This window comes from Falco punctatus (genome assembly GCF_963210335.1).
Source record: "Falco punctatus genome assembly, chromosome: 18".
NCBI classification, from domain to species: Eukaryota; Metazoa; Chordata; class Aves; order Falconiformes; family Falconidae; genus Falco; species Falco punctatus.
In genome coordinates this window covers 252887-280719 of record NC_137598.1, presented here as the reverse complement: position 1 = coordinate 280719, position 27833 = coordinate 252887, and the positions used below count along the sequence as shown (strand labels likewise).

Below are 27833 nucleotides of genomic sequence, written 5' to 3'. Positions count from 1 at the left end.
GCGCTGCAGGGTGGGAGAGCACCCTGGGGTGCCCCCAGCCCCGTGCCCACCCTGGGCACACCAGGGCTGCCCCCAGCAGACACCTGCACTGCCTCTGGCCCCTGCTGCCCTGGGGGTGCCCTGCAGCAGTTCTGGAGAGAGGGTCCCAGCGAGGGGACTCCAGCAATGGGGTCCTGGTGAGGGGGTCCCTGTGCAGGTGAGGGCGTCTTGGTGCAGGTGGTCCCAGTGAGGGGGATCCCAGCGAGGGTGTGTCGGTGAGGGCGATCCCCCGGCTCGGCCCAGCTCCCTGGGGACCCTGCTCTGCCTTCCCGGAACGACGGGGGGGGGGGGGGGAGGGCCGGGGCTCCCTGCCGCGCTCCGCCCGCCCGGGGCCGCCTCTCTCACCCGTTAAAAGGAGGCGGCGGGGGCAGAGCCGGCGGGGACCTGTTGTCGCGGCGCTGTCGCGGTGCCCGGGCCATGCGCCGCGCGCTCCTGGCGCTCCTGGTAGCCGCCGCCGCCGGTGCCGCGCGTGGACCCGCCTGTCCCGTAACGGCACCGGACGAAGCCGGGGCACGGTCCCGCGTGGGGCCGGCCCCGAGGAGAGCCAAGGTACGGCTGGGCCGGGACACGGCAGACCGGGATGGAGCGGGACTGACCGGGATGGGATGGGATGGACGGGGACACACCGGGCGGGGACTGACCGGGATGGGATGGGATGGAGAGAGATGGAACACACCGGACTGGAGTGGACTGGGACTGACTGGGACACTCCGGACCGGTACTGACTGGGATAAGCTGGGATGGACAGAGATGGGACACACCGGACCAGAGTGGACCGGGACTGACTGGGATGGGATGGACTGGGACCAGGATAGGCTGGGATGGACCGGGACGGACCAGACCGGGCCGGGCCGGGACTGACTGGGATGGGATGGACCGGGACGGACCGGGACTGACTGGGATGGGATGGACCGGGACGCACCGAACAGTGGTGGGCTGGGACTGGGATGGACCGAGACATAGCGGACCAAGACGGACCGGGACCGGGATGGGCGGGCTCTGGGATACTTCGAGCCGAGATGGGCCGGGCCAGGGGCGGGCCGGGGCGGGCTTCCCCTCCGCCTCCAGAGGCACGGCCGGGACCCGCCCCGAGGGGACTGGGACACGCTGGTGCAGGGCCCGGAGACACCGGGGTGTGCCGGGCTGGCACGGGCACGGTGCTGGGGGGCACGGGCTGGCGCCGGTGCCCTGCCCCAGCGCCCCTCTTCCCGACAGCGCTTCGCCTCGGTGCCGCGGTACGTGGAGATGCTGGTGGTGGCGGACGAGTCGATGGCCCAGTTCCACGGCGCGGGGCTCCACCGGTACCTGCTGGCGGTGCTGGCGGCGGCTGCCCGGTCCTTCCGGCACGGCAGCCTGGGCAACGCGGTGGAGCTGCGGGTGACGCGGCTGGTGGTGCTGGGCCAGGGCCCCCCGGGGCCCCCCACCACCTCCAACGCTGCCCAGATGCTCCGCAACTTCTGCCAGTGGCAGAGGGGGCTCAATGTCCCCGACGAGGACAGTCCCCTCCACTTTGACACCGCCATCCTTTTCACCCGGCAGGTGTGTGGGGGGGGTGAAAGCTGGGGGGTTATTGCAGGGGTACTGCAGGGCTCTTTGGGGTCCCTGCAGGGTGGTCGTGAGCTGGCAGGGTCCCTGGGTGCCCCTCAGATGGGCCCACCCCAGAGAGTTTGGGTGCTGGCTGGGCTTGGGGTGCCCTGGAGCACCTCCCCATGCTCTGCCTGCCCCCAGGACCTGTGCGGGGCAGCCACCTGCGACACGCTGGGCATGGCTGACGTGGGCACCATCTGTGACCCCGAGCGGAGCTGTGCCGTTGTGGAAGACGATGGGCTACAGTCTGCATTCACAGTCGCCCATGAGCTGGGTGAGCAGCGGGGGCCAGCATGGGGGGGACACACAGAGCACACCTACTGCCACCCATGAGCCCCTCCAGGGCTGACACCACTGTCCCTCGGCACAGGCCACATCTTCAACATGCTGCACGACACCTCCCAGCCCTGCCAGGAGCTGAACAGCCGCTCTGGAGCCACGCGCCACATGATGGCCCCTGTCCTCTCCTTGCTGGATCCCGGTGAGGTGTGGTCCCCCTGCAGCACCCACTTCATCACTGACTTCTTGGACAATGGCCATGGTACGACCCAGCACAGGGGATCCTGGTGCAGCCACATCCCATCTCGGTGCTCTCAGGGACCCCTGGTGTAGCAGTGCCATGTCCCCGCAGGTCACTGCCTCCTGGACAAGCCCCTGGAGTGGCTGCAGCTGCCCTCAGCGCTGCCGGGCAGCACCTACCCAGTGCTGCAGCAATGCCAGCTCACCTTCGGGCCCCACTCGCGGCACTGCGGTGACCTGCAGCCGCCCTGCGCCTCGCTGTGGTGCACCGGCCACATCAGTGGCCGCTCTGTCTGCCAGACGAAGCATTTCCCCTGGGCCGATGGCACACCGTGCGCGCCGGGCAGGGTCTGCATGGATGGGCTCTGCGTTGGCACTGGCCGCCTGCAGGAGCTCACCGTGAGTCCTGGAGAGACGGCAGGGTGGGCACTCACCCACCAGCTCAGGTTTGACACTCCCTGTTGTTTTCTGGCTGCAGACACCTGTGGATGGTGGTTGGGGGCCATGGGGGCCATGGGGCAGGTGTTCACGGACCTGCGGTGGTGGTGTCCAGCTCTCCCACCGCAACTGCACCGCGCCGGCACCTCGCCACGGTGGCCGGTACTGTGAGGGGAAGCGCACCCGCTTCCAGTCCTGCAACGTGGAGGAGTGTCCCGGCAGCACTCGTGAGTGGGGCTGGCCAGGGGTGGGGAGCAGGGGTTGCACCGGTCCCCGGTGCAGGTTATGGGGGCAGGCTGGGGGCTGCTGCCGGTGCCGACTGTGCCACACTGCTGCCGGCAGCCCTCACCTTCCGGGAAGAGCAATGTGCCGCCTACAACCATCGCCCTGACCTCGTCAAGGGGCTCCCGGCCCCCCTGGACTGGGTGCCGCGCTACAGTGGCGTCTCTGAGCGGGACCAGTGCAAGCTGACCTGCCAGTCCCAAACCCTGGGCTACTACCATGTGCTGCAGCCAAGGGTGAGTGTTCCCCTGTCTGCCAGGCACCCCAGGGTGCCGCCGGCAGGCGCTGAGGCTGTGCCATGCCACAGGTGGTCGACGGGACGCCCTGCTCCCCTGAGAGCACAGGGGTGTGTGTGCAGGGCCGCTGCATCCCTGCTGGCTGCGACCGCGTCATTGGCTCCAAGAAGAAGTTCGATAAATGCATGATGTGCGGTGGCGATGGCTCCAGCTGCACCAAAGTCTATGGCTCCTTCACCAAACCCCGGTAAGCACCCCAACGGTGGCGGTGGGGCTGGGGGCATGCCACCTGCCGGCTGCCATCATCTCCCCTCCAACCTTGCTGTGCCCCACAGCTATGGCTACAATGACGTGGTGACCATCCCGGCAGGTGCCACGCACCTCCTGGTCCGGCAGATCTCGGCGCAAGGTGGTGAGGATGTCTTCCTGGCACTGAGGCAGCTGGCTGGCAACTCCCTCCTCAACGGTGGCTATGTCCTTGTGCCCTCCCCGACTGACGTGGTGCTGGCGGGTGGTGCGACCCTGCGCTACAGCGGGGCCACGGCAGCCACCGAGATGCTGGCAGGCCGGGGGCCGCTGCATGAGCCCCTGGTGCTGCAGGCACTGGTGGTGGATGAGCGGCGCCCACCAAGATTGAAATACAGCTTCTTTCTGCCCCGGGCGCAGAGAAGCCCATCAGCAGCCTGGGAGAAGCAGAAAGCCGAGATCCTGGAGATCCTCAGGAACCACCGGCACAAGCAGCAGTGACACAAGCCCATCGAGGCTGTGGCTCGGCCAGGGAGCGATCCCAGCGGCACCACAGTTCCTATTTATTTGGTTATTTATTGTCCATTGGCAGCCAGGACACTGTCCACGGAACGGCATTGGGCAGCCCCTCAGCACAGCTCCAGGGGCTTGTGCCACGTGGGGGACAAACCCCGGTGCAGGTAACCGCATCTACCTCAGCCCTTGCATGGGCAGAGTGGGGTGGCCCCCTGGGCAGGCCCCAGGGGCCCCCGCCCTGGCTGCAGTCCCCCCTGGCACAGCCACTCAGCTGTGATTTATTGCATTGCTGTTATTTAAAGCTATTTATGGAGCTGACTGGCGTGGCGTGTGGTGATCAGTGCAGCGGTACCAGGCACAGCAACAACGCTCGGGAGCAGCTGTGGCTGCATTAACCCTCCCTTACTGCTCCCAGCATCCTTCCCCCACAGGGTGCTACTAGCAGCACCCCCGCTCCCCAAGAACAGGGGACCACCAGCCTTGCCCAGAATGGGACTTTATTGGGTGCTGCTGCATGCAGCCTCTCGGGGCAGCTGCAGCTCTGTACCTGTCTCTTGAGGCAGCAGCTGGAGCCGTGGGTAAGGCAGCGTCCTGCCATGCTGTCAGCCTGCCCCAAGACATCCTGGGGTAGAAAATCCCACACCTCTGCACCCCAGGGATGGTGGGGCTAGGCATCCGCTCTGCCAGGGAGCCCCAGGACCCCACTGCTGCACTGGATCAGTGCTGCCAGGTGGGTGCCCAGGCTTTGGGGGCAAGATTCACCCCCGGAGGGATGGCAGAGGGCTCACTGCCAGGCACCAAGGTGCTGAAACGCCATCATGGCTCTGGATCCCGGTGTGAAGCCACTGTCAGCATGTTTCCAGCATCCTCCCACGTGCTGGGTGCGGGGAGGTCAGACGTAGTGGATGGGCGGCGGGCTCTACCCAAGGTCTGTGCCCAGCGGGGGGCTGCGGCTCCAGGGGAAGAGCCATCAGAGCACAAAGCCTGGCCGGAGGGAAGGGGAGAAGCATGAGCCATGCTGGGATACCTGGCCCAACAGGCCTTCCCAGCCCCACGCACCTTGCCCGAACACCTCCTGCAGCAGCACCAGTTTGGGTTTGGGGGGGCACAGCTCCTCCTGGTTTGTCTCCTTCCGTCCCTGGTTACAGATCTGCTCCAGGGGAGTCTCATCCATGATGATCAACATAACCTGGGGTGACAGGGACATCACCGTCAACATGCTGCCAACCCCCACTTGCCCCAGTGCCCCATGCCGCTGCCCCACTAACCTAGTCATAAAACACAGCAGCGACAAAAGCCCCAAAGAGGAGAGACTCCAGCAGCAGGACGATGCAGTGAGCTCTGGGAGGGTGGCCACGGGTGAGAGTAAGACCATTGGCTGGAGCCAACGTGGGGCAGCCCAGAGCCCGTTCCCACTGCTCCCAAGGCAGGCCCAGGGTCCCACCACGGTGCCACCACCCAGGCCCTCCCCTCTCAACGCAAGTTCCTCTACAGAGGAGAGAGACAGGACCCCCGTGCTAACCCTACTTACGTTCGGACGTGGTTGCTTGCCATGTCTCCTCCTGCCGCCATCCCTGCTGGACTCCTGCCTGCCGGTCCCAGCCAGGCAGCCAGCACCAGCCCTGTGGCATAGAGACTGGCGAGCCCTGGCACAGAACAAGCAGTGAGCTGGCAGATAGTGAGCATCCCCCCTACACACACTGCATCCCCTGGAGCTGCCTATTGCCATGGGGCTGGGCACCCCAGCAGCCCCAGAGCCTGGCCACGGACCCAGGAGTGGGGCTGCCCCATGGGGAACAGGGACCACTCACCAGTGTAGAAGAGGAACTGGATGAAGTATTTCTGGTTTAACTCCCTGATGCAGTTGTTGATCCTATGGGTGGACAGGTGGGTGACAGGGGTCTTACTGTCCCTGGTCCCATCTCAGAGCACACTCCAGTGCCCAGGGACTGAAATGACCCATGGCAGAGCCCCTTGGACTTGCAGTGTGGGGCCATACCAGAGGTGCCAACCAGGGGCAGTGGTGGTCCATGCGGCACACACAGTGGTGGCAGACGTGGCAGTGGTGGGCACGGGGCGGGCAGTATGCCTCGCAGCAACTGCACACTGTCCAGTCCTCCTGGCTCTGCTGGGACGGCACTCAGCAGGGACCAGCTACCAGGGCTGCTCCCAGCAGTCACAACGCAGCCCCTCACCCCCATCTCACCCCACCGGGTCCCCTGGCCACCCCCTCAGCGCCCTGGCCTCACCTGCTCAGGCTTTCGCCCCACTAGCGCAGAACAGAGAAGTCGACGGCGGTGTTGGGGAGGGGAACCACACCTGGGGACGGACGGGGCAGGGGGTGACACGTGAGACCCCACCTCACCGGGCCGCCACAGCCCAGCTGCCCCCGGGCAGGGGCTGGGCACCCGCTCCCCGCCATGGCAGTCGGCCGGTGCCGCGGGGGACAGCGGGCCCCGGGGGGAGTTGGGGTCCGCAGGGATGCAGGGGACACCCGGTGGCGGGGGGGCGCTCACCAGGGTCGGCGAGGCCGGCGCGCGCGGCAGGCCAGCAGCAGAAGCACGATGAGGTTGAAGGCGGCAGCGTGGAAGGGGCACCAGGACGCGGGGAGGTGGGGGCGCGGGTCAGGGCGGCACCACGGGGGCCCGACCAGGACGAGAACCCTCCCCCGGCCCAACACCTTCCACACTCCCGGGAGACCCCTCGGGTCCCCCCCCGCCCGCTCCTCCGGGGCCCGGCGGCACCTGCCGCGCAGGGCGGTCTGCGGCAGGACGTGCGCCAGCACGGCGTAGTCGGCGTAGCCCGCACCGAAGTAGGTGAGCAGCGGGCAGAGGGCGCCGCAGCGCCTCCCGCCCGCAGCGCCTCCCGCCCGCAGCGCCTCCCGCCCGCAGCGCCTCCCGCCCGCAGCGGCGCGGCGCTGCTCCCAATCGGAGCGCGACCCCGCAGTGACGTTGCAATAGGGGCGGGACAACACGCGGAAAAAAGGGGGGGAAGGGGGGCCCGACGGCGTGTGCAGTTGCCGCGGCGACGGAGCGCGGGCGGAGCTTGCCTTGGGCACGCCCCTTGCGGGGTGTGTCCGTATTGAGGCCCCGCCCGCTTCCGGAGGGTTGGGCTCCCCCGGGTCCTGCCGCCCGTCACTCCGTATTCCCACCCGGGACCCCGCCCCCCGCCTGAGCATCCTCTGAGCGCCTCGGCACCCCGCCGGGCCCCCACTCGCTCCCCTCCAGGCACCTGCGACCGCGTCTCCCCTTGGCACCCGCAGCCTGCCCCAGGAGCCCCGGTGCCCCCGCCCCGGCCCGATCTGACCGGGAGACCCTGCCCCTGCCCCCGCCCCCACCCGCTGCAGCCGCTGCGCGGGGCAGGCACCCGCTCCCGAGCGGCCCCTTTAACACCCACTACGTCCAAGGCTCCGCCCCTTACGCCCCGCCCGCTCGCTCTCTCTGTTCCAAGATGGCGGCGGCGGCCGGGCGGGGCTGAGGTGCTCCCGCCGCCCGCAGGTACCGGAGGGTCCGGCAGGGCACCGGGCCCGACCGTGACCCCGATCCCGCTGCGCCCGCGATGCGGCCCGGCGCCCCCAGCCGCCCGCGGTGATCCGGGCCCGCGACGATCCGGGCCCCCGCCGGGCCGGGCCCCGCCATGCTGCGGCGGCTGCTGGAGCGGCCCTGCACCCTGGCGCTGCTCGTCGGTTGCCAGTTCGCCTTCGTCGCCTACTTCTCCCTGGGCGGGTTCCGCAACCTCACCTCCCTCTTCGGCCGCGCCGCCGGGCCCGTCTTCGACTACTCGCGCACCCAGGACGTGTACGCCAACCTGAGCCGGCTGCTGCCGCGCCAGCCCGCCCGCCCCGACCCCGCGCAGCCCCTGCCCTTCTGCCCCCAGCGCTCGCCTCTGCTCGGTGAGTCACCCGCCGCCGTGGGGCAGCCACAGCGGCCGGGGGCGGCGCGCCGGGGGGGGGCGGCGGGGCACGGAACGGCAGTGCCCCCGGGGAAGGAACCGGCTCCGCGGCTCCCAGCCCGGACCGACCGGCTGGACCGGGCTGGGGCGGTGGCGAGCAGCCCCGGGGACCCGCGCACCCCTGCGGCGGGCGCCGCCCCCACCGCCCCACGCCAGCCTCCTGCCTTCCCCCGTGCAGTCGGGCCACTGACTGTGAGCTTCAGCCGGGTGCCCACGCTGGAGCAGATCCAGATGAAGAACCCGGCGGTGCGGGAGGGCGGCCGGTACCAACCTGCCACCTGTGAGCCCCGGTCCCGCACTGCCGTCATCATCCCCCACCGCAACCGCGAGACCCACCTGGGCCACCTCCTCTACTACCTGCACCCCTTCCTGCAGCGCCAGCAGCTGCAGTACGGCATCTACGTCGTGCACCAGGTGAGTCCGGTGGGTGCCAGGGGCTTTACCGTGTGTTGGGGCCTGTGCTGGGCTTGTGCCGAGGGTCACAGCTGCCAGCCCCCTCTCCCCGCAGGCAGGCAACTCCACCTTCAACCGTGCCAAGCTGCTGAACGTGGGGGTGAAGGAGGCGCTGAAGGACGAGGAGTGGGACTGCCTTTTCCTCCATGATGTCGACCTCATCCCTGAGAACGACCATAACCTCTACACCTGCGATCCCTGGAACCCCAAACATGTCTCCATTGCCATGAATAAATTTGGGTACAGGTGGGTGATCACAGCTGGGGGCGAGCCAGGAGCGAGGGGATGGCCCTGGCCCTGACTCAGTATCTGCCCCCTCTCTTGCAGCCTGCCGTACCCCCAGTACTTCGGGGGGGTCTCAGCTCTCACCCCTGACCAGTACATGAAGATCAATGGTTTCCCCAACGAATACTGGGGCTGGGGCGGTGAGGACGATGACATCGCCACCAGGTAGGACAGCGCAGGGATCTGCCAGTCTTACCCTTCCCCATGTTTGTCCCCTGCTGGGAGGCACTGGCCACTAGCTGGGCCCTGGGATGGCATCACTGTGCAGGACAAGCTGCCCCACCAGCAGGGACACAGGCAGTGTCCCTGTGCCCTGGCACCCTTGGGTGACATGGTGGCTTGTCTGCAGGGTGCGCCTGGCTGGCATGAAGATTGCCCGCCCGCCCATCTCCATCGGCCACTACAAGATGGTGAAGCACAAGAGTGACAAAGGCAACGAGGAGAACCCCCACAGGTCAGGGGGCTGGCAGGGGGCGTGGGGGTCCCATGGGCAGCTTGGCTGTGACATTCCCCTTCCCTTGTACCTTTCAGGTTCGACCTGCTGATCCGCACACAGCGGATGTGGACACAGGATGGGATGAACTCCCTCACCTATGTACTGCTGGCCAAGCACCTCCACCCGCTCTACACCAACCTCACAGTGGACATTGGGATGGACCCTCGTGCTGGGAGGGGCCGCAGGGGGCCAGTACCAGGCCACGAGGGACAGAGGTACCGCAGCAGCACCAGCCTTTTCCGGGAAGAGATGCTGCGCAAGCTGCCCCGGGATGCTGCAGGGTGGGGGGACAAGGAGATATCCCTGTCCCCCCAGCTGCCCACAGCCACCCTGCAGCAGCCACTGGCAGGTAATGGCACCCAGGGTGGCACCAGCTCCCCACCGGCACCAGGGATCACCCAGCACAGCCCCGAGGCTGCTGGGGAGGGTGATGCACACCTGGGGGGCAGTGCAGGCATGGCTGTGGCACAGGAGGAGACCCTGCCTGCCCATGGGCACAACCAGAGCCTGCTGCAGGGTGCCCACTAGCCGCTGGCTACTGTGGACCCCACATGGACTCTTGCTTGCTGTGACCCAGCACCAGGGTGCACAGGGTGGAGGAGCTGCAGCCAGGCTGGTCGTGCTGTGGCCTTGCTGGAGAGACTCAGGGGAGTGAGCCCTAGTGCCAACCACATGGGGAGCTGCTGGCCATGGGGCCGGCGCCTGGTGCTGGGGGGCACCCCCCAGGAAGGGTTGCAGGCAGAGCTGGGGTGAACCAGGGGCTTGCCTGGCCCCATCTCCCTGGGGGCCATGGGTGCCCAAAGATGGTCACAGGCTGTGCTGCCAGCACACGGTTATTTATTCTATTTATGAGCTGCTCCCTGGACCTTTATAAGGGTTTTTCAATAAAAAAAAACCACCACTTTGTCCTATGGCCATGGGACTGCCTGGTGCCAGAGGGGACCCAGGGATGCTGGGGCTCAGTGCAGCTGCCCCAGCAGACGCCCAACAGCTGCTTTGGCACTGGCAATGCAGTCGTTGACCGAGACGCCAGTGTAGGAGGCCCCGATGAGGCTGAGGGGCAGCTGCTGCTCTGCCAGGAAGCGGCTGATGCGCTCTGCAGGGATGGGGATGGGTGGTGGGTGCCTCTGTGGGGGCCAGGGGACCCCCCGTGCCCCAGCTTCCTCTTACCTATGCGCTGCCAGTGGCCCAGTGTGTACTGGGGAATGCAGGCCTGGGGGGGCAGAGCAGCTGGTGAGCCCAGTGGGACCCCCTGGAGCCCACCCCAACACCAGCCCCCCCAGTGCCATCACCCACCTGGTGCACCTTAACGATGGAGCGGGTCGGGGCTGGTTCCAGGCCCAGCTGCTCCCGCACCGCTGCCTGTGCCCGCTGCAGCAGCAGCGCTGGCGCCACTGCCGCCGGATCCCCAAAGCTCTGTCTGAACCAGGCACCTCCCAGCATCACCTACATGGCACCAGCAGCATCATGAGCCCCCCCGGGCTCTGGATCATCCCTGTCCCCCACAACATCCATCCCCAGCCACTCACCGTCAGCCGTACCGAGGAGGCTCCTGTGCCGTTGTGCTGGGGGAAGGCCACTGAGTCGTAGACGATACCCAGGAGGGAGGCATCCTCGGAGGAGGGTACCAAGTGCCCAAAGCCCTGGGCAGAAGCAGCAGTGGGAGTGGGATGGGGTGACCCATGGGTGCTGGGGTCACCCGTACATGTTGGGGCACACATGTGGGTGCTGCTCTTACCGTGACAGGCAATGTGATGCCCTCATACTGCAGGTTCACCACAGCCACAGACACAGCTGGGATGCGCCGCAGCTCCTGCGCCAGTGGCTCAGCCTCGGCTGGCAGCACCTCGGCCAGGGCTGAGAGGAGAGGGGACGTCACGGGGGGGATGCCACCATCCTCCCTGCCCTGGTGCAACCCAGGGCACACCTACCTGCGGCCGGGAGGGCACTGACCACATGGTCAGCTGTCACGGTGCTGTCTGCCAGGATGAGCTGTGGGAGTGAGGAAAGCAGTGTGCCAGGGGGAGGCACTGTGAAGGGGACCCAAGTGTCCTGCCACCCTACCCACACCAGGGCCCTACCTGCCAGTGGCCACTGGGGTGCCAGCGCAGGCGGCGCAGGGGTGCATGGCAGTGCAGCTCAACCCCACGTGGGCGCAGGAAGGCCGCCAGCGCCTCGGCCAGGCTCTCCATCCCGCCCCGCAGTGACCACTGGCTCCAGTGCTCGGCCCGTGCCCGCTGGCTCAGCCTTGACTCAGCCCCACGCTCCTTCCCTGCAGATGACAATGCTGGTGTCCCCTTGTGTCATAGAGGTGGCACCAGGGTGTCCCCACCTTGTGTCCCCCAAGTCCGGCGCTCACTGGAGCCCAGCGCCAGCCCCAGCAGGACAGATCGCCGGTGCCGCTCGGCCTTGAAAAGCGTGGGGAAACAGGAGCGGATGCTCAGTGCTCGGCAGTCCCCAGCAAACACACCCCGGCACAGGCTGTCCACAGCAATGTCGGCCACCTGTGGGGGACATGGCAGGATGAGGCTGGTCCCCGCCTGGCCCCTGCCAGGCCCCGATAAGGCTATCACTCTGTGCAGACGCCCACCTCCTGGCCGAAGCGGCGATGAACAAAGGCGTACACGCTCTCATCAGGCTCTGTCCCGGCTGGTGCCAGCAGGTCCCGCACCCCGCTCCAGAGTAGTGCCTGCGAGAAGGGGGGCACCGGCCACAGCAGGCCCCTGTAGACACCGAGGGCTCAGGGGAGGGTGGCCCACACACAGGTGGCACCGGGGTGGCACTGGGGCAGGCACCTACTGCAGGCCTGAGGGCAGTTTGTGCAGGGCTCCGCCGGTGTAGAGGAATCGGTTCCTAGAAGCCGGGTGGTCTCCAGGGACAGGCAGGACGTCACCCTCCAGGCCGAGCTCAGAGACCTGCAGGGACATGGCAGGCACGGCAGAGGGCACAGGACCTGCCCCAGGGTGGCCTCAGCCAGGCCCCAGCACCCAGGCAGGAACCCCCAGACCCTTGCACCCACCCAGGGACCACCTACAGACCCCAGCACCCAGGGACGCCTGTCCCCCAGCACCCTACACCAGGGCCACCCCTGGACCACTGCACCCCGGGAACCCCGTGCCCTTGTGCTCCCAGACACCCCCAACCACCCAGGGAAATCCCACAGACCCCAGGAGCCACCAAGCCCCCCCACCCCCAGACTCCATCACCCTAGACCAACCCAGGGACACTCCAGCCCCCAGGAGGCACTCAGGGACCCCTGACTCCAGCACCTCGCCCAAACACCCCCCCCACCAGACCCCAGCACCCTGGAACCCCCTTGGCACCCCGAACCACGCGCCAGGAACCCTCAGCTCCCCCTACCATGTGCAGGGTGTCGGTGCCCACCACGCCCCCGGGGCGGATGCCCCGGGGCCCGTGCTCGAACACGGCCCCGTCGGCGGTGCGGGTGCTTTGCAGCCACCCCCCTAGGCGGGCGCCGGCCTCTAGCAGCAGCACCTGGGGGACGCCACGGTCACCACGGGGACACCGCGGCCGGGGTCCCGGCCCCCCCGGGGGACCGCCGGCCCCGCGCTCACCTTGGGCGGGCGGGCGCCGCGGGCCAAGTGGTAGCAGGCGGCCAGGCCGCTGATGCCGCCCCCCACGACGGCCACTGTGGGCGGCATGAGGGAGCTGAGCTGGGCCGAGCCGACCCCCGGCACGGCAGGCCTCGCCCCTTCTCCCCGATAATAAGGGAGAGGGTGGGGACAGCGCGACAGCGCGCCAATGGCACTACGCTGTTCCCTGACGGACAGGCGCGGGGCCCGCCCGCCGCCCTGCTACGGCGGCCGGGCCGGGCCAAGGGGCGGCGCAGAACGGCCAGCAGTGAGCCCACCCCTTCTGCCACTAGCCCCGCCCCAAAAAGTATTACCCCGCCCCTTACTCCATAGTCCCGCCCCCTGTTTCAGCCCCGCCCCTCCCGCCCCCCCCCCCCCCCCAGCAGAGCACCGGGCCCTGGCCAGGGCCAACCCTTCACACCTCCGACCTTCACCTTTTTAGCTTTTTTTTTTTTAATAAATTTATTCACAAAAGCCACGCCCGGGGCAGCAGCCGCCCCCGCCCTCTGTCTTCATGCCACCCCGGGGGCTCGGGGGCCGCAGCCCTGTCCCAGGGAGGGGGCAGCCCCGCACTTTGAGGTCCGAGGGGGCTCAGGGCCTCCTGCCGGGGGGCTCCTCCAGCTCGTAGAAGAGGACGTAGCCCTCGCTGGACGGCACCTGGTTCTCACTGATGGGTGAGACGCTGCGGCGGCACCCTCAGCCTGTGCCCACCCCCAGCTGGGCAGGGGGGCACAGGGCCCAGGCAAGGGGGTGGTGTGGGGGTGGTGTGGTGGGGGTCACCTACCGGGAGTCATTGTAGACACGCCAGCCAGCCGGGTCCCGGCAGAAGGCGGTGTAGTGGCCATAGTGGACACTGCCCGAGTGGTTGCAGAGGGCGTAGAGACTGTAGACAGGGCTGCCTGCAGCAGGAGGCTGGGCTCAGCGCTGCCCCCCCCACCGCCGCCCCCCACCGCAGCCCCCCGCCACACCTCACCTGCCTTCTCGCTGGCAAACTCCCTCAGGTTGAGCTGCTGCAGCGGGAAGTCCACGAAGACGGAGCACTTCTTGATGGAGTAGCGGGTGGTGGAGAACCGGTTCAGGTCTGGGTACCGTCAAGGGAAATGTGGCCCCAGGTGGCTGGAAGGACGGCAGCCCGCTCTGGTCAATGCCCGCCCCCCCCCCCCCCCCCCCCCCCCGCCAAGCATCAGCAGCTCCGGGGGTCCCAGGCTCCCCACCCTCTGGTCCGTAAAGGATACGAAGCACCAAGATGCGGGGGAAGCGCTGGATGGTCAGCTTCTTCGTGCTCCGCGTCCGCTGCCGGCACTTGTCGCAGACCTGTGGGCAGCACGGCACCAGTGAGAGGGGGCTGGCGGTGCCGAGCCAGGGGCGCCGAGCCACCGGCTGCAGCCTCTTACCGGGGCATTCTCCGAGTCCAGCTCCTCCTCCTTGGTGAAGAGGCTGAAGCAGTCATGGAGTGAGACCTTCCCCCCAGCAAAGCTTTTCTGCAGAGGGAGAGAGTCAGGTGGCGGGGACCAGGGAGCAGCTGGGGGGGCCGGGGGGCTCTGCCCTGTCCCTACCTTTGGGATGGGCAGGGAGAGATCGCAGAAGACCTCAAAGGTGGTGGAGCGGTAGCCGCAAGCCTGGCACTTGAGGCAGCTCTTCAGTTGCCCCACAAAGAGGTCTGCAGGTGAGGTGGGGTGTGAGGCTGGGCGGAGAGGGAAACCTGGAGGGTTTTGGGGGTCTGGGGAAGGTGTCACCCCTGCCCAGCGGTGCTCACCCACAATCTTACTGTCCTCCCTCTCCAGGTATCGCTTCCACATCTGATTGGCGCGTTCGTCATCGCTGCAGGGAGAGGTGGCGGGTTGGGCTGCATACTGTGGCCACCCACCCAGGACCCCTGGGGACCCCTCTGCCCCTCACCTCAACATCTCAGGGTCCTCCAACGCGGGGGTCCGCCGGGCGTCTGAGAGGATGCTGGGGGTTCTGCGACCCTTGCGGTTGATCTCCACATGCAGCCGATCCATGAAGAACTTGAGGAACTCCTGTGCATCCTGCTGACTGCAGGGGGAAAGAGCCATCGTGCCCACCACTGCCTCCAGCCCCCCAGTTGCCAGGGGTGCCCCAGGGCAGAGGGTGAAGCCTCACCTGTACCCGGTGAAGGAGGGGACGTATTTCTGAAAGACAGCCTTGAAACGCCCAGGGTTGACAGCCTCAGAGGAGTCAGGGTGCCAGAGGGCAGCGATCACATCAGCGAAGGCTGCGGGGACGGGGACGCACGGGGTGTCAGTACCAGCAGGGTTTGCATAAGACACGGGGCGGGGGGTGGGTGTAGGTGTGAGAAGTCCCCATCCCACCTTCGGTGAGCTCCTGGGGGGCACGGGAGCCAGGAGGCTGCTCCTGTTGGAAGTCCCGGCGCAGGCAGTAGTCCCGCAGAGGCTTGGTGCTGCTCAGGCACTGCAGCACGGCGTTCATGAAGCACTGCCGAGAGAGCAGCAGGGATGCAGTAACACCTTGGAGGGGGGCCACTGGGCCTCAGCATGTCCCCCACCATCCTCTGCACTGCTGCATGTGCTCTGCTGTGCCACAGGGACCACCGAGGGGCTGGGGGATCTCCAGGGACACAACAGCCCTGGTGGGAGGGAACCGCTTCGCTACAGCTGCTGCAAGCCCGTGGTCCCCTGCACACCCCAGGACCGTGGGACAGGGGGGCTTGGGGGACGCGGGTGCTTACCGTGTTGCCCAGGTTCCTGAGGCCGACGTGGCCCGAGCCCAGCAGCAAGGTGTGGTGGGTCTGTGGGGACACGAAGGGACAGGAGTGAGACCTGTCCCCACGGAGCAGATACCTCCAGCCGCCCCTCAGCTTCTTACAGCTGGCCGGCCCCCCCCCCGGCCACAGAGGCTTCACCTCACCACGGACGAGCAGCAGCCCCATGACAGCTGTGTGTATCACCGACTCGGAGATGTCAGTGCCATGGCCCTGCAGCTCCCGCTTGGTGAGCAAGGTGCGGTGCAACTTGCGTGGCAGCTCCACCAGCATGGCTCCCTGCAGCCCTGGCATGGCTCCGGCACCGCCTGGGTGCCAGGACGGACTGCGGCACCAGCATTGCTGGGCCCCCTCCACCTCCCTAAGCCACAGCTCATTAGCTGATCCGATTTCCCCTAGCTATTCTGAGCCTTGCTGGAGGCTCATCTCGGGGGGATTAATTAGCAGGAGAGCCACCTTGGGGACAGTGGGCATCCAGAGAACTGGGAGCAGAGGCAAATGCACCCGCCTGCTCTGCACCATGCCGACAAGGTGCAGAAGAGCGGTGCAGGGAGCAAGGTGGCTCAGCAGGGCCAAGGGGCAGCCCTGTGCCACTGGTGGGGAATGCGCCTTGGGGACCAAGCCATGTCACCGTCCCCCACCAGCACAGGCCCAGCCCCGGGATTTCAAGGTACCTAATCCTGACACGTGGCTCAAGACGAGTGGAGGCCAGGGCCCAGCTACTCCGTGGGGCGAAGGTGGATGTGGAAACAGGCACTGTACTGGCCAGCACCCCTGGAGCCAAGGCAACTCCACCCTTTTGCAGCTGGGGTTCCCCCAGGAGGAATGGAGCAGGGAGAGGTGAGACTGGCACCACCATCCCACCCCAGTGCTATCACCGACCCCGACAGAAGCGAAGCTGCTGCCCTGCAACCAGGAGCAACATGAGGGCCAGGGCATGTCCTGCTGGTGGGACAAATCGTGAGGCTCTTACGGCTGCCGCCTTCTCCTCGGTCCTGCCAGGTGCCGGGACTCTGCCCAGGGCGGGGCTGCCGGGTGCTGGAACGTTGGGGCTGTGGGCGTACGGAGGGTCGGGGGCAGTACGAGTCCTTGGGCAGCCCTCAGGCCGGACAGACAGCAGCGGGGTGGCCGGCTTCCCATCCAGCCCTGAAGAGACGTTGACCCTCCGGAGAGAGGAGCTCCTCTTGAGTGCCAGCGAGCCAGCACTCAGCTGATGGCTACAGTCCCTCAGCACCAGCCGGCTCAGCACTGCCGCCACGTCCTCAGCACGGCCACCACCACCACCACCACCCTGGCTCAGGTCCCCGATGCTGATGGATTTTGAGCGGGCCAGGTTGCTTCGCCGGCGTTCTGCTTCGCGCCCCGCCAGCGAGGCCCCAGCAGGCAGGGAGAAGGAGGCACTGCCCAGCACAGCACCTGCCTGGGGAGAACCAGGCACACGCACCGCATGGTCTGCCTTCATGGGCCCCCGCCGGCATGCCGAGCTGCGGACAGCCTCCCCCCGTTTTGAGGCCCGACCCCGGTCCAGCTCCAACTTCTTGCCGCGGTCGTCCAGCGAGCCAGGCCGGGGTGGCAGGAGGCGAAGCTTGGGTGCCGGGGAGAGCCCGTTGGCAGCGGTGGCAGAGGCCAGGGCGGCAGCATGGCACTCCTGGCTCAGGGCCCGGTGCCCGCTGGGCAGCTTCGTGGCAGCCTTGGGCTGTGAGGTGATGACAGCATGGTCCCTGGCCCGGCCGACGCGGTGCTCCGAGGCTTGGGGCATCGTGGGGACAGCCAAGAGGGGAGCCCTGCAGGGAGAGGGATGGGCTGATACCCACGGCATCAAGCCGGTGTGCAGGGGCACCGGGGCATGCACCCACCTCTCTTGCCTCACCTCCTCCCGCCAGCACTGCTCACAGCCCCCCGTGGCCAGCGGCCGGCTGGAGAGTCCCGTCGGCAGGGGCCCTGCGGCACAAGGAGAGATGCTCCAGGTCACCGGACGGGACCAGGGGGTGGCACACGGTCCCGGCGAGACGCCACAGCCCCCCTCATACAGCTGCCGCGGCACCGACGGGAGGCAAGCGCTGTGCTGGCGGGTGAGTCGCAGAGGTGCCTGGCACCACCGGGATCGGGGCCCTCCTGCCTTCCTGCTCCGGGTTCTGCCGAGATCCCGCTCGGAGCGGCCGGGCAGCCACTCCCCGGCTCCTGCTCCGCAGGGGCACCTGGCACCGTCGCGGGCTGGGGGGGGGGGGGGGCGCAGGCCCTGCGCAGGGCCCGCCGGTTCCCGGCGCCCGCCGGGGAGGGGCTGGGCCGCGGCGGCTGCACCCGGAGAAGGGCTGGAGTGGCCCCCGGGGGAGCTCCGAGCCGCTGAGCACCCGCCAGCCCGGCTCCAGCGGGTGGACCCGGCGGCAGGGTCCGCGGTGCGGCCGCGGGGGCTGCGGCACGGCGGGAACCCCCAGGCTGCGCGAAGGGCTCCGCGGGGCCAGCCGCGACAGTGGCGAAAGCCCCCTGCCCCGCCCGGCCCCTGCCGCTCGCCCTCCCCTCCATCCCGGGCACCGCGCTGCAGAGCCCCGCGTCCCACCCCCTGCGCGGTACCGGGGGGCACTGCGGGGGGGGAGGGGGGGGGCGGGGGGGCGGCGGGCGGGCGATCCCCCCCCTCTCGGCGTTGCTCCCCGCCCCTCGCCCCAGCCCCGCAGAGCCCCTCCCCTGCCTGCCCCCCCCCCCCCCCCATCCCCCCGCTGCCCCCCACCCCCGCGGGGCCACCACCCGCCGCCACTGTTACCTCCCGCGGGCCGCCATGGCAACAACTCCCGCAGCACCCGCCGCCATCTTTGCGCCTCCGGCCCTTCGCCCCGCCCCCGGCAGCATCGCGCGCCGCACTGCGCCTGCGCCGCCGCAGCGCCACGCCCCCCGCCCCGCGCCCCCGCGTCGCTATGGAGACCGCGCGGCGTCCCCCGCCGCTCTTAAAGGAGCCGCCGCACCCCGTCTTCTTAAAAAAACAGCGCGTTCCGGTGAAGTGTTACTGTAGGGTCGCGCTGGGCGGCTGGACCCCCGAGGTCTGGGGGTACCCCCGCTAGGACCCCCAGAGCAGCAGGCAAGGGCAAGGCTGGAACTGAAGAGTTTATTGAGGAGCAGCAGTGAAGTGGCAGGGGGGCAGTGGGCGCAGCTGGGGCGGGGGGGGGGGGGGGGCGGGGGCGCGGTGCTGCACCGCACCAGCGCTCCCCTCCAGCCACCGCTCACTTCTCCTTGTGCTGGATGATGCCTTTGGCGACGAGGTCGGGGATTTCCACGGCCAGCCACGGGCCCAGCTGAGGGGAAAGAGGGTGAGCAGCCCCACAGGGACCACCCCCCAAACGGGGACAACCCCCCCCGCGACTCACCCCCAGCGCCATCAGATGGGCCAAACCGAATTTGGGGACGTTCCTAGCCCAGAGGGGCTTGAAGTGGTCGCTGAGGCAGATCTTGCCGCCCCTGCAGGGAGGAGGCAGCTGTCAGCTCCCCCCCGGCCCACCTCGGGGCAGCAGCGCCCTTCACCCACCTGTACATCTTGGCTGTCTTCCCGTCCAGCTCGGGGATGGCAATCTCGGGGGCGGTGGAGGGGTAGGTCACCGGGATCTGGGGTGGGCAGGCGGGGGTCAGCGGCCCCTCAAGCCCCCCGACCCTGCGGCCCCCTGACCCCTACCCCACTCACATCAAACTCGATGGCAAACTCATACTTGAGCAGCTCATGGACGTACCAGCACTTCCCGAACCACCTGCAACACACGGGGGAGCGGCCCCCGCCCCCCTCAGTCCCGGGACCTCCTCCGCACACTGAGGCGGCCCGGGGGCGGCGGGAGGCCCGGTCCGTGCCTCACCCTACCGGCCCCGTTCACCCACCGGGTGCCCTCGGCGTTGGACTCCAGACGGAACCAGTCGTTGTCGGCGCGCTTGTTGTTCTCTACGTACTGGGGGGCGAGCGGGGGTGAGCGGAGGGAACCGGGGGGGAAGCCGGAGGGGGGGGGGAACCGGGGGAGCCTGACCGGCGGGGCTTGGCCCGGCGCACCTGGATGAGGGCGCGGTACTCCTCCTTCAGGCGCGGCGCCCAGCCCTCCCGGTCCCGCGGTCCCGCCGACGTCCGCAACAGCGGCAGCTCCGCCACCGCCCGCCGCGCCGCCTCCTCCGCCATCTCCCCGCCGCCGGAAGCGGCCCATCTTGGCTCGGGGCGGAAGTGACGACAGTGAAAGCGCTGGCCCCGCGCCGCCATCTTGCTTGGGGGCGCGACGCGCGGCGACAAGGGCGTGTAGCAGGTTGGCGCCGCCATCTTTATTAGGGGCACGCCCGGGGCGCGAAGCTGCTTTGGCGTCTTTGCTTGTAGTGCTGGCAGCACTGAGTTTGTGGGGTCTCAGCCGCTCCCGCACCTCCTCCTTCCCTCACTCCCTCCCTCCCTTCCCGGGGCTTTCCCCCAGCACCAGGGACACGGCAGCGGCAGCTCCAAGACTTTATTGTCACAGGGGCATGGGGGTTGCCGTGGCAGGGCTCAGGGCTGCCCCTCACCCTTGCCCAGGTCCAGCAGTGATGAGAAGAGGCTGAGGACGTTGCTCCGCAGCTCCTGGGCCAGTGGGGCCAGCTGCTTGTTAGCCCGGTCCAGGTAGGCCCTGGGGGAGAGACAGGCCATGAAGGGGGTGCCAAGGGGCAGCTGAGGGGAGGCCCCATGCCCGCTGCTGCCCCCCATACTCAGCCTGGCTGCGCAGCTCCTCTGCCTGCAGCTTCTGCGGCAGGTCTTTGGTCATGAAGTTGGAGAGAGACTGGAAATGGCGGGTGAAGAAGTCATCGATGGCCGCAGGGGCAGCCTCCTCATCCGGAGTCTCGCGCCTCACCAGAGCAGCCTGGAGGTGGCAGGCGCAGAGCAGCACCAGGGCGGCCACCAGCACCTTCATCTCGGCAGGGCTGGGGGTCCTGTGGGGCCGGATCAGCGGTGGCTAGCCTGTCCCATGGCTCTGCCATCCCCTTCTGCCCTGCAGCAGCTTCCCACCCCCCTGCTGCTGCTGCAGCATCCCCACCGTGCCCCATCCCACCCCATGGAACCTTGGTCCCCCTCCTGCCCTGCAGCACTGCCCCGTCTCTGCCCCACAGCTCCAGTATCCCCACCCTATGGCCATGGGCCTGTCCCAGCCCCACTGGCATCACCCTGCCCCACTCCTGTCCCATCCCACCCCACGGCATTATCCACCCTGCCCCATTCCAGCCCCACAGCCTTGTCCTGCCCAGGCGTGGGGTGCCAGATAACACTCACCTCACAGGACTGTGGGGGTGCCCTCTCGGGGACTGCTTATATTCCCCGGGCCAGCTCCCGCCCCTGGGCCAGGGAGGCCGTGCCGGCCCCTGCCACAGCCTGGGTAAACACGGTGGGGGTAAGGGTCACTGCAGGGGGCAGCCCCTCCTTGTCCTCACCGAGGGTGGCCCTGCACCCTGGGGCCCTGTCCCCCTGGGCAGGACATGGATAGTGGGTGACAATGGCCCAGGGGTTTTGGCTGCGGGGGGAACATGGGAGCTGGGGCTGCCACCATGGGGGCTTGGCTGATGTCCCTGTGGTGTGTGGTGGTCCCATGGCACTTGGTTGCTCTGTGGCATGTTGGAGCCCTGTGGCAAGTGGTAGCCCTGTGGCACGTTGCAGTCCCACAACATGCTGTAACCATACAGCATAGCGGGACCTCCAAAGCAGTCCTACCTGCCCCCAGCCTCAGGCCCCCTCATGCTCCAGCTGCAGCACTCACCACCCCTCTGCCCCAATCCTGTGGGTTCAGGTGGCTGCTCCACTCTGGGGTCCTGGTTTGGTGGGGGCGGCCTGGGGGGCTGCGCACCAGCCTGCCCCGGCATCTGTGGGGCAAAGGTTGTCACCTGCCTTATCGCTGACCCTCGGCTGCCAACGTGACAGTGTGACTCAGCATGGGGCAGTTGGGGGCTGTCCCTGCTGACTCCTGGTGGCAGCACTCATGGGGGGGGAACCTGGGGACACCCCACCACGGGGCCCAGCCAGGGGCCAGCTGTGGCTCTGTTTGGGCACACACGGCCAAAGGGCACCTGTGTGGCACCAGGGACAAAAGCTCTTCGTTCCCTGGGCTCACCCGTGGGGCCACTGGGGCCCCTTTCCCTCTGAGCCCCTGCCTACACCAGCTGTTTCCAGGGAAGCTGCTGGTGACGGCAGCAGGGACAGGGGACACAGGGAAGGTCCAGGGACACAGGGCAGAGGGCAAGGAGTGGGATGCAGGACTGAGGATGTAGAGCAAGCAGGGGGACGGGATGTGTGTGGGAGGGGGCACAGGGAGGGGCCGCGGGAGACAAATGGAGGGGAATTGAGGCACAGCTAGCAGGGTCTGGGGGCGCAAGGAGGGGATGCGGGACATGAAGGGGTGCAGGGAGGAGGGACAGAGTGGACACAGGGAGGGGGGAAAAAAGGTGAGGGGGACACACAGGACGCGGCGGGGTGGGCGCGGGGCTGCACCGGCGTGGCGGAACGCGGCAGCACCGGAACAGCACTGCGCGGGGCCAGGGCTCTGGGGGGGGCTCGGTGGCTGAGGCCCAGCCCCGCCGGCTCAGCCAATGGGCGGCGAGTGCTGCCCGCCCCAGCAATGGCGGCGGCGGCCTCGGGCGGGCGCGTCCTCGCGAAGCCGCTTCCGGCAGCGGCGGTGCCCGCGCCCGCGATGGCGGCGCCCGGCGGCGGCGAGGGGCGCGGGCGGCCGTAGAGCCGGGCCGGGCATGGGCAACGCGCTGGGCCCCGCCGCGCCCCGGGCCCCGCGCCGAGGGGAGCCGCTCGGGAGCCCCGGCAGCTTCGATGAGCTGCACCGGCAGTGCAAAGGTGGGGCTGGGAGGCCAGCGGCGCCCAGGGGGTGGCGGGGCCAGGCCCTCGGGTGGCCCCGGCGGCGGTGGGGGGTCCTGGCGGCGTGGGTGGACGGGCTGGCAGCGGGGGGCACGGTGGTGCCGGTGGGGAGGGGTGTGGGTGGCCTTCGGGGCGGTGGGCTGGTAGCGGGGGCTGGCCCCAGGGCGGGGGGCTGCCTGGGGGGTCTGGCCGCGGAGCCGGGGGCTGGCGGCGGGGCCCCCGGTCAGGCCCCTCTTTCCCGCAGAGGTTTTCCCGCAGCAAATGGAGGGGGTGAAGCTGATCGTCACCAAGACCCTGAGCAGCCACTTCCAGGTCAGGGGCACCACAGGGACTTGAGGGGGGGCAGGACTGTGCTGCGGGGGGAGCGGCTGCCCCCACCCCCGGCTGCCCCCTGGTTCCCTGACATCCCGTCCCCGCAGGTGACGCACACGGTCCACATGAGCACCCTCGGCCCCTCCAGCTACCACTTCAATGCCACTTTCGTGGGGGACCGGCAGCTCGGCCCCACCGAGGTGAGACCCTGCACCCTGGAGTGAGGGGTGCCCTCAGGGTGGCTGCATGGTCCCAAGATGGGGGGTGAGGTGGCACGGGGGTGTCATGAGGGTGGGTGGGGGTTATCTCAGGGCAAGGGGGCCCCACCCTGCAGCTCAAGTCAGGATCACGGGAGGCAGGGGGTTCCTGTCTCCCCAGCTGACGCCCTGCCTCGTTCCCAGGCCTTCCCCACGCTGATTGGGGACATGGACAACAGCGGCAGCCTCAATGCCCAAGTGCTGCACCTTGTGGCCGAGCGCATCCGCACCAAAGCCGTCTTCCAGGTGGGGCCAGGTGGGAGATGACCCCGCAGTAGTGGGTGCTGGAGGGTCTCTGGCACCCCTAGCTGGCGGCAGGGGCGATGGCAGTACCTGCTGCGGTGCCTGTCCCTTCACAGACTCACCAGACCAAGTTCGTGACGTGGCAGTTCGACGGCGAGTACCGGGGGGACGACTGCACCGCTACCCTCACGCTGGGCAACCCCGATCTCCTTGGCGAGTCTGGTGAGCAGGGTATTCCCCCCTCTGGCTGCCAGGCCCGGGGGGGCTGTGTGCTGAGGGCCGTACTGTCCCCACAGTGATCCTGGTGGCCCATTTCCTCCAGAGCATCACCTCCCGCCTTGTCCTGGGTGGGGAGATGGTTTACCACCGGCGGCCAGGGGAGGAGGGAGCCATCCTCACGCTGGCGGGCAAATACACGGGTATGCAGGCGCCCTGCGCTTGAGGGGGCTGCAGACACAGCCCTGGGGGTCCTGCCTGTCGTGCTGGCCCCGGCGGGATGCCCTGGCTCCCCTCGCCCTCTGCTTTACTTCTCTCTTCCAGCTCTAAAGTGGGTGGCAACACTGAACGTGGGGTATGGTGGTGCCCATGCCAGCTACTACCACCGAGCCAATGAGCAGGTGAGTGTCCCCTGTGTGTCCCTCTACCCTGTGTGTCCCTCTCTCTGCCCCAGGGCCTCAGGTTTTCCTCCCCCCAGGTGCAGGTTGGGGTGGAGCTGGAGGCCAACACCCGGCTGCAGGATACCACCTTCGCCTTTGGCTACCAGCTCAACCTGCCACAGGCCAACATGGTCTTCAGAGGTGAGCGAGGAGCCGTACCGGCACCTGGCAGCCCCAGCGCTGGCCAGGCCCTCATCCTGTCCACCCTCGCAGGGCTCCTGGACAGTAATTGGAGCGTTGGGGGCGTTCTGGAGAAGAAGCTGCCCCCCCTGCCCGTCACCCTGGCTCTGGGTGCCTTCCTGAACCACTGGAAGAACCGTTTCCACTGCGGCTTCAGCGTCATTGTGGGCTGAGGGACCGCAGGGGTGGGCGGCACGTGCCACCGTCCTGCTCAGGGAGCTGCTGTGCGCGGCACCAGCTGGGCCCTGCATTTGTGCCACGGTGTCAGGGGAGCTGATGGCGTGGAGACCTGGTCCCTTGTGGCCGGGGGACACTGTGTGACAGCACGTGGCTTGTGTTAGCACCTTTGGGCTGAGGAGCAGCTGCTGCTTGGGGCCTGGGGGCCTCCATGGGCCCTGGCACTCACCTGTGCCGCCCCCCTCGCCCCAGCACCATGCTTCCCTCTGCTCCCACCCCTGCTCTGCCTCGGTTTCCCTCCAGTGGCGCAGGGGGCGGCTCTGGGCGCACGCATCTGCAGAGCCTGGAAAAATAAAGGAGCTTTACTCTGCCCTGTAAAGTGCAGTGATAGCTGTTGAGCTGTGGTGCTCACAGCTGGGGGCTGGAACATGTTGCGGGCTCTAGCTGATGATTTCGGAGAGCAGCGGCGTCATGGAGGATAGGTCCTGGATGTGGAGTATCTGCCGTGTGTTCTCCACCTTCAGCGTCTGCAGCTCAGTCAGCAGCAGCAGCAGCTTTGCATAGAGAAATCTGGGAGGCGGGGACGGGATGCCTGGCTCAGACCCAGAGGGGACCGAGGCCGTGCCCACCCTCCCCTGCACGTACCTGCCCTCAGGCATGGGGTGCTGGTGGTCGATGTAGCTCTTGAGTGTCAGGGCCACCTTCTCCTGGAACTGATCGATGAAGTCCCGCTGGGTGATGCCGGCGTGGTCTGGGGGCGCAGGGCGAGTGGGTGCCTGTCAGCAGGGCCAAGGGGACGCCCCACTGCTGCGGCCCCCCGCAGTCCCTACCTGGTGAGAAGAGCAGCATGGCCTGGAGCAGGACGTACTCTGCCTCGTGCAGATGCAGCTTCTTCAGGCTAATGTGGAACTTGAGCAGTGGCTCCAGGTAGATCTGCTGAAAGCCGGCTGGGGGGAGTGTGGCGGTGACAGGTGAGCTGGGATGGGGACATGGCTTACCCCTGCTCCCCAGTGCTGCCGCGCTCCACCTCACCCAGGGCTCCGTCCTGGATGGTGTAGCAGTGCTGCCCGCACTCCCAGGCGTTGGTCTCTGCGTTGAAGACAGTGTTGAACTGGATCTGGCAGATGTCCAGGGTGGCCCCTTTCAGCAGCGAGATCTGGTCATCGATGGGCAAGCTCCTGCCGGGGGTGAGGGGAGGCATCAGGGCCAGGGTGGCAGCGGGGGTCTCCTGCCCATGCTCCCCCTTGCAGACCTGAAGGCTGGGATCTCCTTGGCAAAGTTGATGACTTGCTGGATCATGAAAGTGCTGAGGTCGGCAAAGTGGGGCAGCATGGAGAAGACATCAGGCAGCACTTCGTCATCCAGGCAGTCTGGCTGCAGGGACGGTGGCCATGCAGCAGGGCCACCTGGCTCCGGTGGGCTCTGTGGCTGCGGGCTGGGCACGTAGAGTCGCACAGCAGGCTGCGGTGAAGGCAGCCAGGGTGTCAGCGCCGTGCTGGGGCACCTGCAGGGACAGTCGGGTTCCAGGGGCTCCCCACTCACCCAGTAGTGTGTGAACTGGGAGAAGCTGGAGTCGAAGGTGTGCTGGTGGGCTGCGATGAGGATGCCGATGAGCTCCTGCTGCTCCGCCGTCAGCCCCACCGGCTGCTCCCGCGCCAGCCGCCGCTGGCCCCACAATGCCCGCCGCCGCCGCAGAGCCTCCTCTGACATGATCACTGCCGCCCCACCGCCACCGTCACCCCCAGCCCAGCGACCAGAGTCACTGGTGGCAGGGGGCGCCGGGTGCTCGGAGATGCCAGCACCTCATGATCCACTCTCCCCGAGGTGGTCCCCCTTGTCCCCTCTCTCCTGTGCCCCCTTGCTGTCACTCCTAAGCCTCTGTCCCTTGCTGTCCCCTTGCCCCTGGGCTGCCCCATCCTCTCTGTCCCCATGTCCTCCCCTGCCACTCCACCCAGGCTGGTCACCTCTGCCCCATGCCCTCACCCTGTCCTCCCACCCAGTCTTCCGTGTCCCCCTCCTCCCCCCCAGGTCTTCCCTGTGTCCCCCTCACCGTCCCTTGTGCCACCACACTCACTGTCCTTCCGCATGCCCACGTCGAGGCACTTCTGGAGGCGGCAGGCCTGGCACTGCCGCCGCTTCGCCTTGGTGATGGGGCAGCTCTGGGTGAAGGGGCAGGTGAAGCGGATGCCCTTGTTGATGGAGCGCCTGGAGGGACATGGGCCCAGCCATGAGGCCATAGGGACTGTCACTCTGTCCCCGGGGGGTGGGCAGCAGGGGCTGGGGGACGGGATGTCCTAGGGCAGGGGCCACCTCCAGCCCCCAGGACCCCATCACCACTGTGCCCTGGAGAAGCCAGGTGGCCTGAGCATGGGGTGGCAGCTGTTGTCCTGTCTTGTCCTACCCAGTCCCTGTCCATGGGACCATCTTGTTCCATCCCACCCTGCTGTGTCTTGTCCCAGCCCATTTGTCCCACCCTGCCCTGTCCCCTTCTCCCAGCCCGTCGTGTCCCATTTCAGTCCATCTTGTCACATCCCATCCTGTCCCGTCCCATCCCGTCTTGCCCTCCCCATCCTGTCCTGCCCCATCCCATCTTGTCCCCTTCCTCAGCCTCATCCCACCTCGTCCCTCATCCGGTGCTGCAGAGCAGCCGTGGATCCCCCCGCGGTGGCAGCCCCCACCTGAAGAAGCCCTTGCAGCCCTCACACGTCATGACGTGGAAGTGATACCCGGTGGCACGGTCCCCGCACACGGCACAGACTTTCTCCTCCCTGGGCTCCACGTCCTCCCCCTCTGGGCCCTGGGGTCCCAGCAGCGGGCAGGGGCTTCTGTCCGCATCTGAGGTGCTTGACATCGATGTGGCCAGGGATGCGGGTGATGGCACCCGAGCAGGGCAACCACAGCAAGGACGGAGCCTGCAGGCCAGGGTGAGTGTGCGGGGTGTGAGCATGTGCACACGCATGTGTGTACACACGGTGCAGCTCCTGCTTGAGCAACACCTGGCACTGTGCCCCGCAGGGCAGCTGCTGCCCCGGCACCGGCTCCTGCGCCCCGTCCCCTACACGTCCTCCAAAAGCACAGTGTCCCACCCACCCCACAGCGTGCTGTCCTCATGCACCCACCTGCCGCTGTGGCCCCTCACCTCAGCCACCACCGAGCCACCACCTGGCACCCTGAAGGTGACCGGTGCCCCTTGGTGCCAGTGCTGGGACCTGGTGTCTGCTGGCGTAGCTGGTGCCCGGTGCTGGCTGCCACAGAGCGCGGGGCCAGCTGGCCCCTGCCCGTCCCCACCGCCGCCTGTCCAGAGCCTGTGGAGTTTGAACCTTGAACTTGAGCGAGGCTGCAGCAGGCGGGGACAGGCAGCATGGGAGGGGCAAGTGGGGACAGGCAGGTGTGGGCATGGCGGGCACGGGGGACAGGCAGACATGGAGGGGACAGGCAGGGGACAGACAGACACGGGGCCTGGCAGGCAGGGGACATGCACATGGCTGCTGGGGGGGTGTCTGAGCAGTGGGGAGACCACGGTGGCAGCCATCCCGCCATTGGTGACCCTGGAGGAAGGTCCCTGTCCCCAGCCACTGCAGTGACACCTGGTCCCAGGACCCTGGGCAGCTCCTGTTGCCCCCCCGCATGTCCCCCTCCACAGCACCTCAGGGGGTGGCAGCGGCCATGGCCCCCCCTGTCCCCTTGGGTGCAGCTCCGCGGGGCGTCAAGGCTCGGGGAGTGGGGTGACACGCGGGGGGGCGGGTTCCCACCCGGCCCCGCCCCCGCGCCCCATTGGCTTCCCGTGGC

The 27833-nt window shown here is 68.1% G+C and overlaps 9 protein-coding genes across 32 annotated transcripts; 3 read left to right on the top strand and 6 right to left on the bottom strand.

Moving 5' to 3' along the window:
* The first annotated feature begins 280 nt into the window (after window positions 1-280).
* On the top strand, window positions 281-4181 carry ADAMTS4 (ADAM metallopeptidase with thrombospondin type 1 motif 4). 2 transcript variants are annotated; one of them, XM_080368450.1, is made up of 9 exons: window positions 281-588; window positions 1255-1578; window positions 1768-1900; window positions 1997-2167; window positions 2258-2544; window positions 2624-2810; window positions 2926-3101; window positions 3173-3348; window positions 3437-4181. In XM_080368450.1, exons 1-9 carry the CDS (start codon window positions 457-459, stop codon window positions 3846-3848), a joined length of 1998 nt encoding a protein of 665 aa, XP_080224576.1. In that variant the 5' UTR covers window positions 281-456; the 3' UTR covers window positions 3849-4181. The 2 variants fall into 2 exon arrangements, with proteins under 2 accessions (XP_080224576.1, XP_080224575.1); XM_080368449.1 differs by having other exon boundaries at window positions 375-588; window positions 3224-3348.
* Window positions 4182-4343: 162 nt separating this feature from the next.
* LOC308054957 (uncharacterized protein) lies at window positions 4344-7142 on the bottom strand. Of its 8 annotated transcripts, none has more exons than XM_080368459.1 (7): window positions 6380-7142; window positions 6113-6182; window positions 5863-5988; window positions 5675-5736; window positions 5395-5509; window positions 4923-5052; window positions 4695-4847 (listed from the first exon to the last, which is right to left on the bottom strand). In XM_080368459.1, the coding sequence occupies exons 1-7, from the start codon at window positions 7039-7041 to the stop codon at window positions 4834-4836; spliced, it is 1179 nt and encodes a 392-aa protein (XP_080224585.1). In that variant the 5' UTR covers window positions 7042-7142; the 3' UTR covers window positions 4695-4833. The 8 variants fall into 8 exon arrangements, 6 of the variants coding, with proteins under 6 accessions (XP_080224584.1, XP_080224585.1, XP_080224586.1 ...); XR_013924320.1 differs by having other exon boundaries at window positions 4832-4847; window positions 5132-5509; XM_080368460.1 differs by lacking the exon at window positions 4695-4847 and adding an exon at window positions 5132-5204 and having other exon boundaries at window positions 4914-5052.
* A 220-nt stretch (window positions 7143-7362) lies between these two features.
* B4GALT3 (beta-1,4-galactosyltransferase 3) lies at window positions 7363-9960 on the top strand. The gene is made up of 6 exons (XM_080368456.1): window positions 7363-7755; window positions 7993-8228; window positions 8323-8513; window positions 8595-8717; window positions 8902-9006; window positions 9084-9960. Exons 1-6 carry the CDS (start codon window positions 7500-7502, stop codon window positions 9574-9576), a joined length of 1404 nt encoding a protein of 467 aa, XP_080224582.1. The 5' UTR covers window positions 7363-7499; the 3' UTR covers window positions 9577-9960.
* Window positions 9869-12936, bottom strand: PPOX (protoporphyrinogen oxidase). 2 transcript variants are annotated; one of them, XM_080368455.1, is made up of 12 exons: window positions 12624-12933; window positions 12409-12543; window positions 11848-11963; window positions 11639-11771; window positions 11408-11552; window positions 11130-11320; window positions 10980-11040; window positions 10787-10905; window positions 10578-10691; window positions 10345-10494; window positions 10219-10261; window positions 9869-10144 (listed from the first exon to the last, which is right to left on the bottom strand). In XM_080368455.1, the coding sequence occupies exons 1-12, from the start codon at window positions 12708-12710 to the stop codon at window positions 10008-10010; spliced, it is 1431 nt and encodes a 476-aa protein (XP_080224581.1). In that variant the 5' UTR covers window positions 12711-12933; the 3' UTR covers window positions 9869-10007. The 2 variants fall into 2 exon arrangements, with proteins under 2 accessions (XP_080224581.1, XP_080224580.1); XM_080368454.1 differs by having other exon boundaries at window positions 9869-10261; window positions 12624-12936.
* Window positions 12937-13039: 103 nt separating this feature from the next.
* USP21 (ubiquitin specific peptidase 21) lies at window positions 13040-18422 on the bottom strand. 7 transcript variants are annotated; one of them, XM_080368447.1, is made up of 14 exons: window positions 18143-18378; window positions 17255-17325; window positions 16358-17168; window positions 15352-15411; window positions 14975-15098; window positions 14766-14877; window positions 14541-14678; window positions 14398-14462; window positions 14198-14301; window positions 14036-14122; window positions 13877-13955; window positions 13615-13722; window positions 13426-13536; window positions 13046-13323 (listed from the first exon to the last, which is right to left on the bottom strand). In XM_080368447.1, exons 3-14 carry the CDS (start codon window positions 17141-17143, stop codon window positions 13154-13156), a joined length of 1944 nt encoding a protein of 647 aa, XP_080224573.1. In that variant the 5' UTR covers window positions 17144-17168; window positions 17255-17325; window positions 18143-18378; the 3' UTR covers window positions 13046-13153. The 7 variants fall into 7 exon arrangements, with proteins under 7 accessions (XP_080224569.1, XP_080224568.1, XP_080224573.1 ...); XM_080368446.1 differs by having other exon boundaries at window positions 13047-13323; window positions 17241-17325; XM_080368443.1 differs by lacking the exon at window positions 17255-17325 and having other exon boundaries at window positions 13040-13308; window positions 18143-18422.
* Window positions 18423-18467: 45 nt separating this feature from the next.
* On the bottom strand, window positions 18468-19663 carry UFC1 (ubiquitin-fold modifier conjugating enzyme 1; the record flags this gene model as incomplete). Of its 4 annotated transcripts, none has more annotated exons than XM_080368473.1 (6): window positions 18468-18668; window positions 18741-18831; window positions 18899-18975; window positions 19098-19115; window positions 19240-19307; window positions 19369-19572. In XM_080368473.1, 6 exons carry the CDS (start codon window positions 19526-19528, stop codon window positions 18597-18599), a joined length of 486 nt encoding a protein of 161 aa, XP_080224599.1. In that variant the 3' UTR covers window positions 18468-18596. The 4 variants fall into 4 exon arrangements, with proteins under 4 accessions (XP_080224599.1, XP_080224598.1, XP_080224597.1 ...); XM_080368472.1 differs by having other exon boundaries at window positions 19052-19115; window positions 19406-19566; XM_080368471.1 differs by lacking the exon at window positions 18741-18831 and having other exon boundaries at window positions 19369-19663.
* Window positions 19664-19857: 194 nt separating this feature from the next.
* APOA2 (apolipoprotein A2) lies at window positions 19858-21865 on the bottom strand. 3 transcript variants are annotated; one of them, XM_080368476.1, is made up of 3 exons: window positions 21814-21865; window positions 20077-20734; window positions 19858-19997 (listed from the first exon to the last, which is right to left on the bottom strand). In XM_080368476.1, exons 2-3 carry the CDS (start codon window positions 20277-20279, stop codon window positions 19880-19882), a joined length of 321 nt encoding a protein of 106 aa, XP_080224602.1. In that variant the 5' UTR covers window positions 20280-20734; window positions 21814-21865; the 3' UTR covers window positions 19858-19879. The 3 variants fall into 3 exon arrangements, with proteins under 3 accessions (XP_080224602.1, XP_080224603.1, XP_080224601.1); XM_080368477.1 differs by having other exon boundaries at window positions 20077-20298; window positions 21117-21852; XM_080368475.1 differs by having other exon boundaries at window positions 20077-21852.
* A 62-nt stretch (window positions 21866-21927) lies between these two features.
* TOMM40L (translocase of outer mitochondrial membrane 40 like) lies at window positions 21928-24423 on the top strand. Of its 2 annotated transcripts, XM_080368463.1 has the most exons (9): window positions 21928-22198; window positions 22464-22531; window positions 22639-22731; window positions 22933-23034; window positions 23148-23253; window positions 23328-23450; window positions 23572-23648; window positions 23726-23828; window positions 23901-24423. In XM_080368463.1, exons 1-9 carry the CDS (start codon window positions 21943-21945, stop codon window positions 24038-24040), a joined length of 1068 nt encoding a protein of 355 aa, XP_080224589.1. In that variant the 5' UTR covers window positions 21928-21942; the 3' UTR covers window positions 24041-24423. The 2 variants fall into 2 exon arrangements, with proteins under 2 accessions (XP_080224589.1, XP_080224590.1); XM_080368464.1 differs by lacking the exon at window positions 23328-23450.
* On the bottom strand, window positions 24391-27576 carry NR1I3 (nuclear receptor subfamily 1 group I member 3; the record flags this gene model as incomplete). Of its 3 annotated transcripts, XM_080368453.1 has the most annotated exons (9): window positions 24391-24614; window positions 24690-24795; window positions 24875-24991; window positions 25077-25222; window positions 25297-25505; window positions 25587-25759; window positions 26119-26249; window positions 26723-26956; window positions 27164-27576. In XM_080368453.1, the coding sequence occupies 9 exons, from the start codon at window positions 27574-27576 to the stop codon at window positions 24485-24487; spliced, it is 1659 nt and encodes a 552-aa protein (XP_080224579.1). In that variant the 3' UTR covers window positions 24391-24484. The 3 variants fall into 3 exon arrangements, with proteins under 3 accessions (XP_080224579.1, XP_080224578.1, XP_080224577.1); XM_080368452.1 differs by having other exon boundaries at window positions 25297-25759; XM_080368451.1 differs by having other exon boundaries at window positions 24391-24795; window positions 25297-25759.
* Window positions 27577-27833: the final 257 nt, after the last annotated feature.